The sequence below is a fragment of the Chaetomium fimeti genome (assembly GCF_033439085.1).
Source record: "Chaetomium fimeti strain CBS 168.71 chromosome Unknown B0H64scaffold_3, whole genome shotgun sequence".
In the NCBI taxonomy this organism is placed as follows: domain Eukaryota; kingdom Fungi; phylum Ascomycota; class Sordariomycetes; order Sordariales; family Chaetomiaceae; genus Chaetomium; species Chaetomium fimeti.
Genome location: NW_026944331.1, coordinates 2782334 through 2797634, shown reverse-complemented (window position 1 = coordinate 2797634; position 15301 = coordinate 2782334). Strand labels below are relative to the sequence as shown.

The window sequence follows — 15301 nt, the reverse complement described above, 5'->3', positions numbered from 1 at the left end:
CGCTCCGCTCATCCCCCTCCTCACGGGCGCCACCACCGCCACCACCACCGCCTCCACAGAAGGCGGCACCCAAGATGAAGACCAGCAGCAGCACTTCCACCTCATAATCCCCTCCCTCCCCGGAACCGCCTTCTCCGACCCCCTCCCCCCCCACCTCCACTCTTCCCCCGAAACCAACACCAACACCACCACCACCACCAACCCCATCACCACCACCGCCGCCATGCTCAACACCCTAATGCACCGCCTCAACTACCCCACCTACCTCACCAGCGCCACCGCACCCGGTGTCGGGCCCACCACTGCCGGCGCTACCACCGACACTACTACTGCTGGTGGTGGTGGCACGGGTAGGGTGGGCGAGCGCATCGTGCGGCGCCTGGCCACGGCGCACGCGGCGTCGTGTGTGGGCGCGCACTTGATCGCTCCGTTGCTGAGGGCGCCGCCGCGGGGGGTGAGGGGGTGGTGGGGGCGGTGGGTTGTTAAGAGGGTGTTGAATCGGGGTGGTGGTGGTGGCAGAGATGGGGGAACGGCTGGGGCTGGGGCTGGGGTTGGTGGTGGTGGTGGTGGTGCCGGTGGTGGTGGGGGGTTGGGGAGGGTGGTAGAGCCGGATACGCTCGCGTACGCGCTCTGCGACTCGCCCGTGGGGATGCTTGCTTTTGTGCTGCGTGGGTTGAGGTTGGCGGCGGGGGGTGGTACGGCTGTGTTTACGCGGGAGGAGGTGGTTACGCTGGTGAGTTTGATGTGGTTGCCTGGGCCGGAGGGGATGCTGCGGTTTTGGGCGGGGTGTGCGAGGCATTGGGAGGAGGAGAAGATTGCTCGGGGACCCAAGCCGAGGGTTGCGATTACTGTATTCGCTGGGACGGCGGGTGGGAGTCGGAAGGGTAAACAACCTGAGACCGTTACGGCTACGGCTGTGGTGGATGGGGAGGAAGGGACAGGTTTGTGGCCCACTGCGGAGGAGGTCGCTGCCAGGAAGGAAAGCTACTACCCGCCCGCCTGGGCCAACACCCTCTTCGACGTCGTCCATACCCAGCGCGTGGCCGGTCCGAGCAGCGGACTGCTCGCCTGGGAGCAACCCGACGTCATCCTCGCCGGGGTGCGCGGCCTGGCCAAGGCCGTGCTGGCGAAGGACGCACGCCTCGTACCGGTTGTGCCTTCAGCAGGGCTTACCGTGGGACACGCAGCTACCGGAAAGCAGGCCGCGGGAGCGCTAGTGGGGAGGCCAAAGCCCGTTGCTGTTATGAGTTTAAACGTGGCGAGCAGCCCAGCGGGGGCCGTAGAAACAATACCTATGGCGGACGGAGCGGCCGCGCAGGATGACGACAAGGGTAAGGGGAAGGATGCCGGACTCCTCTCCCCGCCCGCCGCCGGCCCGAGTGCTGAGGATGGCAGCCCCGGTATGCTGGTGAACACACCTCCCCTGGAGAGGGCTTGACGTGGGAGCTTAATCCGACTTGCCTAACTGGCAGTTTATGTTGTCTTGGTTTGTTTATTTATTTCCCCTATTTCCTACCGTGGTCTTAGGTAGAGCGGCCAAGAGGAGGAAACACAAGATACCCATATACCCACGTATTGTGCTTCAAACCCTATGCTCTCTACCTCGATTTAACACGAGACACCGATGATTGATACCAGGTTGAAAGTTTGCGGGGTTTCGCGCACTCGAAAGCAGACTCAAAGATGACCCCTATGACTCCGGATCCATCATGTATCGTGAGGCGGTTTTCGACTATTTATCACTATAATAACACAAGTCCAAGTTCAAAGCCGGCCATCACAAACATACATACAACCGTCCTTCAGTATGCAGAGGCTTTGGACATTACGCATGCAGCCAGCTATTTCCCGAACTCCTCCTCCCTTTTTCATACAGCCACTTGTTGTTCAGCCCCACGGTTGACCGCTTCCCTGTCGCCGGCGTCGGCGTCGCAGGCCCCTCACCAAACGCGCTCGAAGCGGTGCTCGCACCGAGCGGGCTGGTCGATCCAAACGACGCTGTCCTCACCCCTCCCATAGCCTTGTGTCGCAGAGGACTGACCGTCGATGGCGAGTATTGCGGCGCGTTCAGTTTTGATGGCGAGGTGCCGAACCGGGGCGACGAGTACTGTCCAGGGCTCGGGCTGGCGATGTTAGAGAGGGGCGAGCTCGCGTAGCTCTTGATGCTAGCGGGCGACCCGGCGAGCGATGGGGTTCGCGAGTACCGCGGGGGTGTGCTGTAGACCGAGTTCGGCGTCGCCGGTCTCGAGCTCGGCGGGAGGCCGAGTAGCTTCCGCTGGGCGGGTGTGAGGGGGATGTCGGTGAGGTCGTCCTTGGGCCGGTACAATGGCAGCAGCGCGATGACGATGTTTATTAACGGCACAAGGATCAGTGTCGCAGTGATCCAGCCGCTGTACTGCTTCCATAGGGGGCTGATTCTGATCAAAGGCTCAGCATAATTACGACGCGGTTTGCTTCGCGGGGAACTCACACCCAGGACGGCACAAAGGGCAGCACCACCTGCCGCACCAGCCCAATGCCAACTAGCGCCACGGCATTGTAGACCATCTGCCTAATGTTCTTTTCCGAAAAGACATTCTGGCTCTGCCGCCGTGTGATCTCGGCGAGGCGGGGGTGCTTCCAGTTGCCGGGGCTATCTGAGGCCGCTGGTGCGGTGGTCTGCTTGACGGGGGTCGACTTGATCGGCGTCGTCATCGCGAACGACATGGCGCTGATTGTGGAGTTGCCGATTGTTTGTCGGCGGGATGGGAAGGCAATGATGGTTCTCGACGAGTATAGCGGCGGAAATGCGGGCGATGAACTAACTAACTGCAGTTCATGCGCAGTTCAGCGAGGTACTGTCGAGGATGCGCGGGGCGAGATTGGATATAAATTGTCGATTTCTGCTGTATAATGTGGTTAGTAAAGCCAAATGGCCGGGAGGTCGCTATGAGGCGACGTTCCACTGGGCCGTGTTCTCGTGTGTCGCTGATGTTCTTTGTGTGTTTGAACCCGGTTTGGAGACAGCCCGCGATTTGTCGCGAAGTCAACAATTCATTCATCACCAGGCGACGGACTCAGGCAGGGATCTTCTTGTCAGCTGACGGCAGTTGTTCAGCACAAGTGCACGGCTCTCTGCTGTGGAGCTTTCGAATGCCGTGATGCCCCACATTTGGGCAGCTCTGTTCTGGAGCTCCCCACCGCTTGGCTCCATCTCTCCCGGGCATTCCCATGCCGCTGTTGGACATACGGATTACCTCCAAATTGCTGTGTAGGAGGCCCCGGATTCCGTCGACTCGACTTCGAATCCCACGGCTTCCGGCATCTCGGATCCGACCCTTTGTTGCCTTGAGACGGTACTCATCATCATCAAAAAGCATACGAAGGAAATCAACCAATTCGCGTTGGTTAGTCCGTCAGAATGGACACGCTGTTGCTCCGTCTCGACGAGAGCGTCACTGGGCTCTTCGGGCAGTGGAATCTCTGGACTAGCGCCATCTTCACTGTCCTCGCCGGATTCCTCACCTACCAGATTGCTACGCGACAAGACCCGGACACCCACCCTTTCCTCCTCGCCCGTCAAGCCCAGGGCTCCGCCGTGCGCCAACCCGGAGAGTCTCCCATCTACCGAGCCCAGGGTTCCCCCCATGGCATGCCCCTTAACGCCAGCTTGAACGTGAAGGACCCCGGTGCCTCCAAGTGGTCGAGAGGGCGCGATGGGGATCTGAGGGATATTTGGCGTCAGGCCGTCGCCGGCGTGCAGGAGGACGGGCCGACGAAGGGAGCAACTGGTCGCATCCTGACTGTGCTGGGCACCGACAAGGCCATTGAACACCAGCTCGGCGATATCACCCGCCAGATCAACCTGATCGGCCAGCACATCGCCGACCAGGGCGGCAACCGTGTGGCCATCTATCTCCCGAACTCGGTCGAGCTGATTGCCACCCTATTCGCCTGCGCCTTCTACGACTTGACCGCCGTGATCCTGCCGTTCGACGAGCCCGTCGACGCAATCATTTCCATGCTGCGCCGGTCCGCCGCCGACACCGTCGTGACCGCCCCGGGCTCCTTCCCCTTCGACGTCGTTGTCAACAGCTACCCTGCCCTGCGCCAGCTGATCTGGGTCGTAGATGAGGGTAGCAAGCATATGGACTGGAATGAGGTCCCCCAGGGCACCGGAAGTAGCGTCAACGTGTCTACCTGGCAGGATATCATCAACGACAGCCCCGTGGATGCTGGAAAGAACCTGCCGCGGCTAGATGAGCAAGAGGCGCCCCGCGACGTCACCGTGTTCTGGCAGTCCAAGCCCGGCCAACAGGAGGAGATGGTGCGCTTCACCTCCGCCAACCTCATCTCCGGCGTCGCCGCCCAGATCTTTGCCGTCTCGACCTCCCAGCGGATCGGACCCTCCGACCTCTTCCTGCCGGCCGACTCCCTCGCCAACACCCACACCCTCGTGCTCACCCTAGCCGCGCTCTTCTCCAACGCCTCGGTCGCCTTCAACTCGGTCGCCCCGCAAGCCGACGACCTCACCGTCGCCACGCGCGGCGTGTCCCCGACCATCCTCGTCGCCACCCCGGCGGCGCTGCTCAAGACCCACCAAGACTCCATCGCCCGCGTCAACGCCTCCCTCGTCACCCGCGCCCTCCACCGCATGCGCGTCCGCAAGCTCACCCAGAGCGGCGCCATGCCCATTGCGGCCGCCGCCGGCGGGCCCGGCAACAAGCTGCGCCTGATCCTGACGGCCGACCGGGCCGGCGCCGCCTCCCCGCGCCTGTCCTCCGCCGTGCTCGCCGACCTGCGCGTGCTCACGGGCGCCCGCATCGTGTACGCGCTCACGGCGGCCAGGGTCGCGGGCGCCGCGGCCCAGACCGGCTTCTTCGACTACCGCGTGTCCGAGGCCGAGCAGGGCGGCGGCTGCCATTTCGGCCCGCCGCTGACGAGCACCGAGATCGTGCTGAGGGATATGGGCGCGTGGAAATCGGGGGATGAGGGGAGTAAGGGGGAGGTAAGTTTTTTTGTTCTTTATTGTTGCTTGTTATTTCGAGGAAAGTAACTAACGCTGGTGGTTGCAGATTGTTGTCCGCGGTCCTTGCGTCGCTGGGAACGAGGCCGCGCTTGGGGTGGCGGGTATGATGAGGGACGACAATACCCTCACGTATGTTTAAAAGAAATTGGTTGTTTATGACATGTTATTTTATGGCTCGATACCCAAACGCGGTAAAAGGTTCGAGCCCTATTCTTAGTTTCGGTTTCGAAGGCTGGAATTACCTTTTGCACGGCATAGACTTGAGGGTTCTAGCGTTACTTGTAGGCTTGTGATGGGCTTGATCAGGAGAACCCATGGTTATTACCGACTGTTTGGTCAAAGAGGAGGAGTAAATACGCAAGACTTGAATTCAACTCATCACATGTCATTGTATCCCCGTAGCAGAGTACCCCTTATCCCACCTGCGCCAGCGCCCTTTACCCATGCAGATAGATAAACAGACAAACAAATCTCCCCTGACCCCCCCGCTCTATAACTACGCGCCATTCCTGTAAACCTGCGCCCCCTGGTTCCTAAACATGATGGTATCCCTCCTCTGCAGGAACATCAGCGCGCGATTCAGCGCCGCCTCGCTGAACCCTTTGCCCTCGACCATCTCGCGGCGCAGGGTGGCCAGGCTGGTGCTCCAGCCGATGGGCAGGCGGCGCTTCAGCTCGGCCTCGACGCGCGACACCTCCTCGTTGAGCTCGCGGCTGCCCTGGTTGCTGCCCTGGTTGACGGCGTCCATGGTCGAGCACAGGAACAGCCGGATCGCCTCGTCGACGTGCTCCTCGGTCGCCACCGGCGACAGCGCCAGCTTGGCCAGCGACTCGGTGATGCGCACGATGGCCTCCAGCTGCCGCACCGTGATGGGGATTGATGATCGGGTGTTGGCTTCGAGCTCCGCCGCGTGCACCTGCTTGCGGATGGCGACGAAGTGGGATGACAGTTTCTCGGCTGCGGCGTCGGAGAGGCGGGGGGCGCAGCGTCTGGGGGAGGGTTAGTTTGGGGGGGCGATGCTGGTAGGGGACGTAGGGAGAGGAAATATGGGGAGGAATGGGAAGGAACTCACGATCTGCAGTAGCTGATGTAGCGGCGCATCTTGTCGACGGGGATTTCGGACTCGATGCGCTCTTCTACGCCGCGCCCACCCATGTGGATGCCCATGACGTGCTTGGCGATGCGTTCGTCTTTGCCGCGCTCGTGCTCGTCCTTGACGATGAAGATCATGTCGAAACGGGAAAGGATGGTGGTCTGGAAGTCGATGTTTTCTCCGGGCGTCTTCATGTCGTCGTACCGCCCGAAGATGGGGTTGGCCGCCGCAAGTACGGAGGTTCGCGCGTTCAAGATGGTAGTAATGCCTGCTTTGGCGATCGAGATTGTCTGCTGCTCCATGGCTTCGTGGATCGCTACTCTGTCCTCGTCACGCATCTTGTCGAACTCGTCGATGCACACCACGCCGCCGTCTGCGAGCACCATGGCACCGCCTTCGAGGTAAAATTCGCGGGTCGATTGGTCTCGCTGAACGGAAGCCGTCAAACCGGCGGCGGAGGAACCCTTGCCGGAGGTGTAGATGGCGATAGGTGCCACCTTCTCGACGAACTTGAGCAGCTGCGACTTGGCTGTACCAGGGTCACCAAGCATGAGGACGTTTATATCACCACGAAGTTTCATCCCATCAGGAAGGATCTTTTTGGAGCCGCCCATGAGGAGACATAGGATGGACTTTTTGATATCTCGGTTGCCGTAGATGGACGGCGCGATGCAGTCGGTCATGATGTTGTAGAGGTCGGGGCGCCGGCTGAGCTCCAGGAACTCCTGCTCCTCCTCTTCGGAAAAGACGGCCTGCCCCTTGGCGGTCTGGTCGAGATCGGTTTGGATGCCAGTCGCGCGTAGATAAGGCGTGCGGATGGCGACGGCGCCACTTGAGTTCTTGGACCCCTTGCTCTGATAGATGGAGAAGATACCCATGACAATACACCTCGACCCGGGCACGACCCGGTTCGTGAGGTAGCGGTCGGCAGATATGAGGACATGACGCGGCAACTCTCCCACTGGTACCTGATCGGGCGCCTCCTGAAGCTTGATGATTTGTTGGTCGACAAACTTCGACTTTTCGTGCACGACAAAATAAGGGTCGAGAGGGCACTTTTCTGTCGGGTCGCCAAAGCTCCTGTTCCTTCCGCACTGCCTTGGAAGAGTCACGCCGCTAAATCCCCCGAGAACAAAAACGTCTTCTACGTGGTCGCAGGTACGGCATTGGATATGGATCGACGTAGCCTTGGATGACATGACCGAGGCACCGATAACGATACCGGGTACCCTAACCAGCCTTGAGATGGTAAGAGAGTCCAGGTTGCGGATGGACACATCTTCGGCGCTGGAGTGGAGGAGGAGCTGGTGTTCGGGGAGTTTGACGTTGGGCTCGTGGGGATGAACGATCCTGTGCGTACACCGCTTCAAGGCTGCTTCAAACTAAAGGGTGTCAGGCTGAGTAGGTATCGCGATAGTGTCGGTATATCATACTAGGGGGATGATTTCTGCGGGTTCTGTGACCAGTCTGTGGGCGATCTCCTCGTTGAACTTGATCAGGTCTCCAATGTTGACGTCGCAGTAGTATTTTTTGAGCAGTGCATTTTCGCGCAGTTGGTCTCTATAAAGGTTGTGTCAATCCCTATAGGAGGTCCCAAGTCTGACTATTGAGGGGCGGACCTGTATATGAAGAGGTTGTCGAGTCGAAAGTCGAGGATGAAGGACTCGAGCAGGCCGCGGACGTGTGTGTTGGAGTCTTCACTTTCGGTTTGGGTACCGTAAAGGCGACTGGTAAATACCGACTGCCGATCCATGGCGAAAGAGTGCAGCTAATATGTGGTGCGTTTGGGAAGAATGGTGTTGGTGGTGGGCTGCAGGAAGCTGGACGGCTTCTTTTCGAGATGGTACGGCGGATGGAGGGGCAGGATGAGGTTGCAGAAGGGGGGGAACTGTGCGACGCGCAAAAGCGCCAGAACGACGCGACGGCAGCGCGTTTTCTTACAGGGATCTAAATTGGACCCATATTTCACGTTATGGTTGGGCCGTGCGACTTTGGTTCGGATAAGACACGGCTCGCCCCGTTACCATATTTGGCTGGGCGCTCAGGGCAAGTATGCAGTTACGAGGGGGATGAAGCTGCGCAAGGCCCAGGGTTATCCCAGGCTTGGCGCAGACCAGTCCCGGCCAGATTGGCACCAGGAGCTCAGTACAGAGCATCTCAGCACTCTGACGGCAACTCAAAACCTGACGACGAAACCAACGATAATCAACTTGCCAATCAGTATTCTACAGCGGATAGCACAACCGTCCGGCTACAGTCGAAAACCAACGCAGTGCATGCACCTTTGAATCACCCCCCAGCAATGATACCCCGGTGACGGCGGCCTCTCTTCTCTTGTCAGATCCACAGCGGTTTCCCCCCCTGGGATTAAGCTCCCCGAGCGTCTTGCGCCCCGGCCTGGATGGTCGCAAACAACACAACGACTTTGCCTCGTGGCTGGGGAGACTGGGCGAGGCATCATGTTCTCAAATCAGGGGGCGCGCAAGTCGGTCGATAGCCTGTCGCCGACGTTGTCGGTTGGACCCCGGGGCGACTTCCCCTTCCATGGGTACGCAGACACAAATCAACATTCACTTGCTCACACACATCCACGCGGCTCGGGTAGCTTGTGTGCACCTTAATCAACCGCTAACAGTTTGAAGAACAGCGCCCCATGGCTCCCAACACCCCCATCAGCGAAGAGGGTCGACAGCAAGCTCCATCCACTCGATTGGGGGAACACTAGATACTTGGGGAAACTCGTCCAGCGCCGTGTTTGAATCGGGCCAAAATGCCATTTCGACACTATTACAGCCCCCGATAGTGAGGACCGGCCTCCTCCCACACACCGCGCCGCCTGCCTCGAGCGCACACAAACCTCCCACCGCACGAGACATACCCCCTGTGGCGCTCACCAACATCCCGCATGTCGAAGCATCCGAGTTCACGTCGTACCTGTCGCAGGTCGGACCTTTATACGAACAGCTGCGGCGGATACAGGCGGATGAGGACCAGGGGACGAGCAGCGCACAACGTCGAGGGAACAAGCCGGACGAGTACCCCGAAGCCTTAGACGAAGGCCATTTGCGGCCAGGGAGGCGGCCGGGGTTATCATCGAGACGGACGTCGACTGCCTCACTCAGCTCGCTGTCCTCCATTGAAAACAACTCGGCCCCGCGGCGCTCAAGTTCGCGCCCGAGAAGGGGACAAGCACAAGGGCCCCCTCCGCTTTCCACCATACCCACCGTGTATTTCGACGACGACTTCCACCTGGAGAACCCGCGCACATTCGATGTCGTCAGCGAGCGCTCCGAAGTGGTGCGGCCGGCGCCAGGTACTGATGAGAAGGCTGCCTCCAACGGCCAGGCCGCTGCGCCCCGTAAGGCCCTAGCAACAAACGCCATTTTGCAAGAGAAACTGTCATGGTACATGGATACTGTCGAGATGCATCTCATTCAGTCCATATCCACCGCATCCACCACTTTCTTCACCGCCCTCGGCTCGCTCCGGGAACTGCATTCCGAAGCTGCGGACTCTGTACAAAGAATCAAAGCGCTGAGGAAGGAACTCGAAGCTCTTGACGAAGAAGTCGCGATTGGTGGTCTCAACCTTGTCCAGCAGCGCAGGAAAAGGGAGAACGTCAAGCAGCTTCACGATGCTGTCATGCAGCTACGAGAGATTGTCGACGCCGTCGCGGTCTGCGAGTCCCTGGTTGATGCTAGCCAGGTCGATGAAGCTCTCGACAACATCGACACAGTGGAGAACCTCATGGCAGGCGAGGTGTCGGGAACCAACCAGCTTGGTATCCAACTAAGGGATCTCAGGGGAGCCACCGCCCTCCAGGGCGTGAGCAGCGACTTAGACACGCTGCGGCTACAAATTGGGAGATCCTACGAAGCCAAATTCCTCAATACCCTGCTCACGGATCTCCAAAATCATGTCGAGCAAGTGTCTTCCCAAGAGGTTTTGATGCGCTGGAGTAGTGCTTCCGCGCGAACACGTGGAACCCACAGCCGCGAACCTTCTGCTTTCCCGGCATACATGTCGGGGACAAACCTGATACGGACAGAACTCCTAACCAGCCTCACGGGTTTGCAACGTGCAAAGCACCTCACAGCGGCGGCCTCCGCGTACCGGGAAGCGGCGCTGCGCGAGATTAGAACTATCATCCGACGGCAGATGCCCAGTTCTAATGACGATGACAACGAGTCGCTCATGTCCACATCCACGAGAACCGGCGGCAAGCAACGTTCTCAGCAAGAGAGGTCGATCATTCTAGCCCGCAACCTACGCGCCCTCGAACCACAAGATGCCGAGCAACTGTTGGCCAGCATGTACATTGGCGTGTCTGAGGCGCTCAGAAGACTGAGCACTCAAGCCAAGGTTCTTCTGGATGTGGCGAGTTCTATCGGCGAACCGCCCATGCCCTCCGGTGCCCGATCTCCGCTCCAGTCACCTCCCTTCAGCCCCACGGCAAGGCAAGCGTCAGGCGCAGCTCGGGAGGCCCAGGAAGAAATTCACATGGCCGTAGACATTGCGAACCTTCTGGGACAGGCGGTAGACGTGGCACATGAGAAGATTGTAAAGGTATTGCGTGTACGATCAGAACAGAGCAAGCGATTGGGTCTCTTTTGGTTCCTCCGATATTTTACGCTCAACCTCCACTTCGCCAACGAGTGCGAGGCTATCTCGGGGCGTAGCGGTACCACGTTAAAAACCGTGGTTAACGGCCACATCAAGGATTTCATCCAATATCACGGGGACGCCGAGAACCAGAAACTTGCGCAGGGGATGGAGTCGGATCAGTGGAACGCCGCCGATTTCAGCGAGAAGGACACGGAGCTGCTCGGCCGAATCTTGGAAAGCAGCACTAGCGACGCTGTTACTTGGACGGAGGGCACTCAAATATGGATCCCGCATCCCGACATGGACAAGTCAGGTGAAGAGGTTGACGTCTTGTCAGCCCAAACGAACGGCACGAGCAAGGCGAAGACAAGGACTGCTGTCGTCGACTCGGAAAGCTACCTACTCCCCAACTCGGCTATCTCATGCATGCATGGCATGTCTCATTTCTTGCATCTCATGGCTGCCATACCGTCCATGACGGGTGAGATATCCGCATCACTCATCGCATTCCTCCAGCTCTTCAACTCTCGCTGCACCCAACTCATCCTCGGCGCGGGGGCAACACGCTCCGCCGGGCTTAAGAATATCACAACAAAACACCTCGCGCTAGCATCTCAAGCTCTCGCTTTCATTGCAGCCATCATTCCGCACGTCCGCGAGTTCGTACGACGGCATTGTGGCTCGGGGCCGGCCGCGTCGGGCGTCATGGGCGAGTTCGACAAAGTCAGGCGGGCGTTCCAGGAGCATCAGAACAACATTTATGATAAACTCGTCGAAATCATGAGCGGGCGCGCACTGGCTGGAACCAAGAAGCTGAAGGCCGTCAGATGGGAGCAGGAATCTAAACCCACGGCGAACGAGTACATGGAGACGCTGGCCAAGGAGACCACCACACTGCACCGCAACCTAACAAAGCACCTCCCCGAGGGCACTGTACGAATGATCATGATGCCCGTGTTCAAGAACTACAAGGACACATTTGGCGCGGCGTATCAAGCGGCGGAGCTCGAGACGGAGCAGGGCCGGGAAAGGTATGTTCTCATTCGCCTAGCCAATGCTGGTCGGGCATATGCTAATACTCTGACAGGATGCTGCGGGATGTCGAGTTCTTCCAGTCTCGCCTGGGCAAAATCGACGGGTTCGAGGACGCTGGCGACTATCTACTCAATGTCATCAGGAACAAACAAATCATTGCCCCTCCTCCTCCGCCGCCGGCGCCAGAACCTGCACCTCCATCACCGGCACCGCCCGCTCCTGAACCTCAAACCGAAGGAGAAAACGGGAAGAAGTCGGTAGAAGAGCAGTCTGCAGAGCTGCAAGCGCAGGTTGGGGCGGGGACTCGACCGGAAAAGAATGGAGAGTCCAATGATGCGAGCAAGGCGTGAGGGAGAGAGGTCTCGAGTGGAAGGGGGGCGGTCATGACGGTCATGACGGGTGAATGCTTGTACTATGCTCTACGTATCTGGGATGTATACATAGCGGTATTGAATGGAGTGATGAAGTTCGGAAGGGACATATTTTGCCAAAGCGAGTGAAGTGACCACCCACCTGGGCCAGCCACTATTTTTTCGTGAAAAGATGAAGACACGGCGATGCTGGACACTACACCATGACTTTACATCCCGTGAAATAGATATATTGAAGCAGTGGCCTGAATTTCGCTTCCATTACGACTACTCCCCCTTCCTTCTCTACAGTAATGGATACCACAAGCCTTCTAAAAGATGTAACCGTATACAACCGTCTCTGGGCACACCACGTCCCATACTGCAAGACAATCGTCCTAACGCCGCCAACGCGGCCGTAATCATGTCAAGAACCAAGCCCATATCGTCCTCGTGGTATATTCAACACCGGGGCTTTCGTGTCGTGGGTCGCCGTCGCCATCGGACCGTCATAATCGTGCGCTTCCGACGGACGGCATCGACTTCGTGTCAAAACTGTGCCGTTTATACCGACGTCGTTATATTCGTAGTTGCTGGCAAGAATGAAGAGAATAATTCATCATCCCACCGAGTCGGAATCGGTTCCACAGCCATGAGTACTCCCCAAGGCACCCACTGATGGGCCAAACCCTAGCCTTCATTGAAGCCAATGTCTGTTCAAGCAGAGAACAGAGGGTAGGCGGTCATCCCCGCGACGAAAGCCGGCCACTGCTCTGGCGCGACCACTCCCTCCTCCCGCCCTTAGGGGGCTCCTCGGCGAACTCTGGCCACTGGTGCTGGTTGGGGACGCGCGCTCTGGAAAGCGGCAGCGACCTCTAGCGCTCCACCATGTCCGCGAGCTCCATCCTCGAGCGGGCCTCGCGCATGAGCGCCTTGGCCTCCTCCACCTCGATGCCGTCCTGGCAGAGCTCCATGGCGAGCCGGTTGGCCGTGTCGAAGTCGTCGGCCCGCATCGCGTGCCGCGCCAGCCACATGCGCGCTTTGCTGGTTGCGAACGTCACGCCCGTGCCGCCGTCGGGACCGGCCCCGCCGTCGGCTCCGTCGCCTTCGGCATCCGACCCAGTCGCGTCGTTGTGAATGGCGATCGAGTCGCCCAGCGAGGGACCGCCGCCGCCATCGTCGGCACCCGCGGCACCTTCTTCCTGTGCCAGGCAGAGCTCCATGTATGCCTTGGCCTCGTCCACTTCGTCGAGGCGGTCGTACATGGTGGCGATCTGTAGCAGCACCTCCGGGTCCATCTGTGACATCCGGTCGACGGCGCCGGCACTTCCAAAGCTGCTCGCGGCCGTGGTGTCGTAGTAGCTGTCGGCCAGCAGGGCGCGCTTCAACGCCTTGATGCCGTCACGGTCGCGGCCCATCTTCTGCAGACACGAGCCGACAGCCTGCCACATCTTGGAGTCCCACGGCCGAAGGCCCGCGGCCTTCTTATAATACCAGAGCGCGTAGGCGTGCATCTCGAGTACCTCGTACGTTTGGCCAAGGCCGTACCAGGCGCGGTAGTCCCGCCGGTTGACATCGACTGCCCGACGGTACGACTCGATGGCCGCATGGGTGTTTTTGAGCTCGACGTATTCGTGACCCATGAGCGTCCACGCCGAGAGGCAGGAGCGGTCGAGGGTAAGAGCTCGGCGAAAATATTGCACTGCCTTCTCATGGAGCGAGAGCAACGAGTAGTAGTTTCCAATCACGACGCAGGACTCCGGTCGGAACTTGTCGATGTTGGAACAGAGGTGGGCCAGGAAAGCGAGTTTGGGACGCCGGTTTAAAACGTACAGGATGTTGGAGTAGTGGTCGAGCGAGTCGAGTCGTTGCGGGTGGAGGGCCAACACCTTGTTGAATTCCTGTTCGGCGGCGAACAAGTCTTTGGAGTGGTAACACAACAATGCCTTGCAGGTGAGGAGAAAGGACGAGGTGGGAAATATGCCGAGGAGGTCGTTTAACGAGGAAGCAAGTTCTGGCCCCTGCTGGTAGAGGTTGACTGAAGCGTTCGCGTGGAAAATATAAGACATGATGTTTTGTGGTAGATGACCAGCTACTTTGGTTAACTGCGAGAGGAGTCAGTTACACACGGCTGGGGGCAAGGGTCACATCTTGCGCACCTGCTCGACCCTCGAGACGAGGTTTGTAATCTCCAACCAAGCGCCCCAGTTCCAGGGGAACAAATGCACGCTCTGTACCAGATAATCCAAGGCCAGATTGTCATTCTTCTCCTTTGCTAGGACCATGCCGTACAGATACTCGAGAAATCCTTGGCTGGCCGGATAGTCACCGTCCTCGGCTTTTCGTTGGGCAAACCACTTGGTGAGAAAGCGGCTGACGATGACGAGTTGCTTGTTGATGACGGACCCCGAGTCCTGGGGTCCCATAATCATCTCCGTGTCCTCATCCTTGTGCTTTTCTCCCGCTATGATTTTGGCGTACAGGGCCAAGAACATGCTCTTTTGACTAATCGCAGGTAAGGGGTTTTCGGGCGAGGACGCGGTCATCGCTTTGGCTTTGCCCTTGCCCTTCGGGTTTGTGGCCTCGTTCGGGTTGGTCCCCAAGAGACTGGCCAGCAGCGGCTCCGGGAGGAAAACGGTAGCGCATCGTTCGAACTCCTTGCAATCAAAGTACGACTTTGCGAGCAGGTACTGGCCGAGCTCCTGGGCCTCTCGTTCGGCCTCGACCGGGTCGGGATTTGGCGCGAAGACGGGATGTACAGGGTTTCCTGGTGCTTCCGACATGGTATCAAGGTCGGGTTCCGGGAGGGCATCAAGGATCTCGGCGGCCCTGGGAGTTCAAGTCAGTTGCCCTGTTACAAATGCAGCAAATAGGTAGATAGCCATAGACATACCATTTCGCTGACTGGTAAAGGCATCTTTCGGAGCACTTCACCACTGCTATCTGCAGAGCCTCCTTGAGCTGCACCGAATCCTTTGGTGAGAGGCCCATATTGGGCAAGCGTTATGTCAAGCAAGCGAGTCGTTATGGAGTTGGTAGATTGATGTGGTCGAAAGAATAGGTCTAGTAGATTGGTTGGGGGTTACTCAGGTAACTTCCAGGTCCCCTGTGCGACAGTACAAAGCAAAGTAAAGCTGGGAAGGAAGCAAGCAGTAACTCGCGGGGAGCCTTGGCGTAGCTGAACTTCTGCTGTCGGGAATGCCGTATTAG

General features: G+C 58.7%; 5 protein-coding genes across 5 annotated transcripts; 2 read left to right on the top strand and 3 right to left on the bottom strand.

The window, feature by feature from the left end:
- Positions 1-1631: 1631 nt before the first annotated feature.
- B0H64DRAFT_125149 (nuclear pore complex component-domain-containing protein) lies at positions 1632-2799 on the bottom strand. Its single transcript, XM_062798031.1, has 2 exons — positions 2471-2799; positions 1632-2417 (listed from the first exon to the last, which is right to left on the bottom strand). Exons 1-2 carry the CDS (start codon positions 2704-2706, stop codon positions 1826-1828), a joined length of 828 nt encoding a protein of 275 aa, XP_062661003.1. The 5' UTR covers positions 2707-2799; the 3' UTR covers positions 1632-1825.
- Positions 2800-3400: 601 nt separating this feature from the next.
- B0H64DRAFT_319031 (uncharacterized protein) lies at positions 3401-5147 on the top strand (the record flags this gene model as incomplete). The annotated part of the gene is made up of 2 exons (XM_062800414.1): positions 3401-4987; positions 5055-5147. The coding sequence occupies 2 exons, from the start codon at positions 3401-3403 to the stop codon at positions 5145-5147; spliced, it is 1680 nt and encodes a 559-aa protein (XP_062661002.1).
- A 337-nt stretch (positions 5148-5484) lies between these two features.
- B0H64DRAFT_125142 (MCM2/3/5 family-domain-containing protein) lies at positions 5485-7995 on the bottom strand. The gene is made up of 4 exons (XM_062798030.1): positions 7721-7995; positions 7535-7661; positions 6081-7483; positions 5485-5997 (listed from the first exon to the last, which is right to left on the bottom strand). Exons 1-4 carry the CDS (start codon positions 7852-7854, stop codon positions 5505-5507), a joined length of 2157 nt encoding a protein of 718 aa, XP_062661001.1. The 5' UTR covers positions 7855-7995; the 3' UTR covers positions 5485-5504.
- A 221-nt stretch (positions 7996-8216) lies between these two features.
- Positions 8217-12238, top strand: B0H64DRAFT_392276 (Vps54-like protein-domain-containing protein). The gene is made up of 3 exons (XM_062803540.1): positions 8217-8649; positions 8749-11737; positions 11794-12238. Exons 1-3 carry the CDS (start codon positions 8646-8648, stop codon positions 12089-12091), a joined length of 3291 nt encoding a protein of 1096 aa, XP_062661000.1. The 5' UTR covers positions 8217-8645; the 3' UTR covers positions 12092-12238.
- A 630-nt stretch (positions 12239-12868) lies between these two features.
- Positions 12869-15189, bottom strand: B0H64DRAFT_125122 (anaphase promoting complex subunit 8). Its single transcript, XM_062798029.1, has 3 exons — positions 14985-15189; positions 14251-14920; positions 12869-14196 (listed from the first exon to the last, which is right to left on the bottom strand). Exons 1-3 carry the CDS (start codon positions 15080-15082, stop codon positions 12967-12969), a joined length of 1998 nt encoding a protein of 665 aa, XP_062660999.1. The 5' UTR covers positions 15083-15189; the 3' UTR covers positions 12869-12966.
- Positions 15190-15301: the final 112 nt, after the last annotated feature.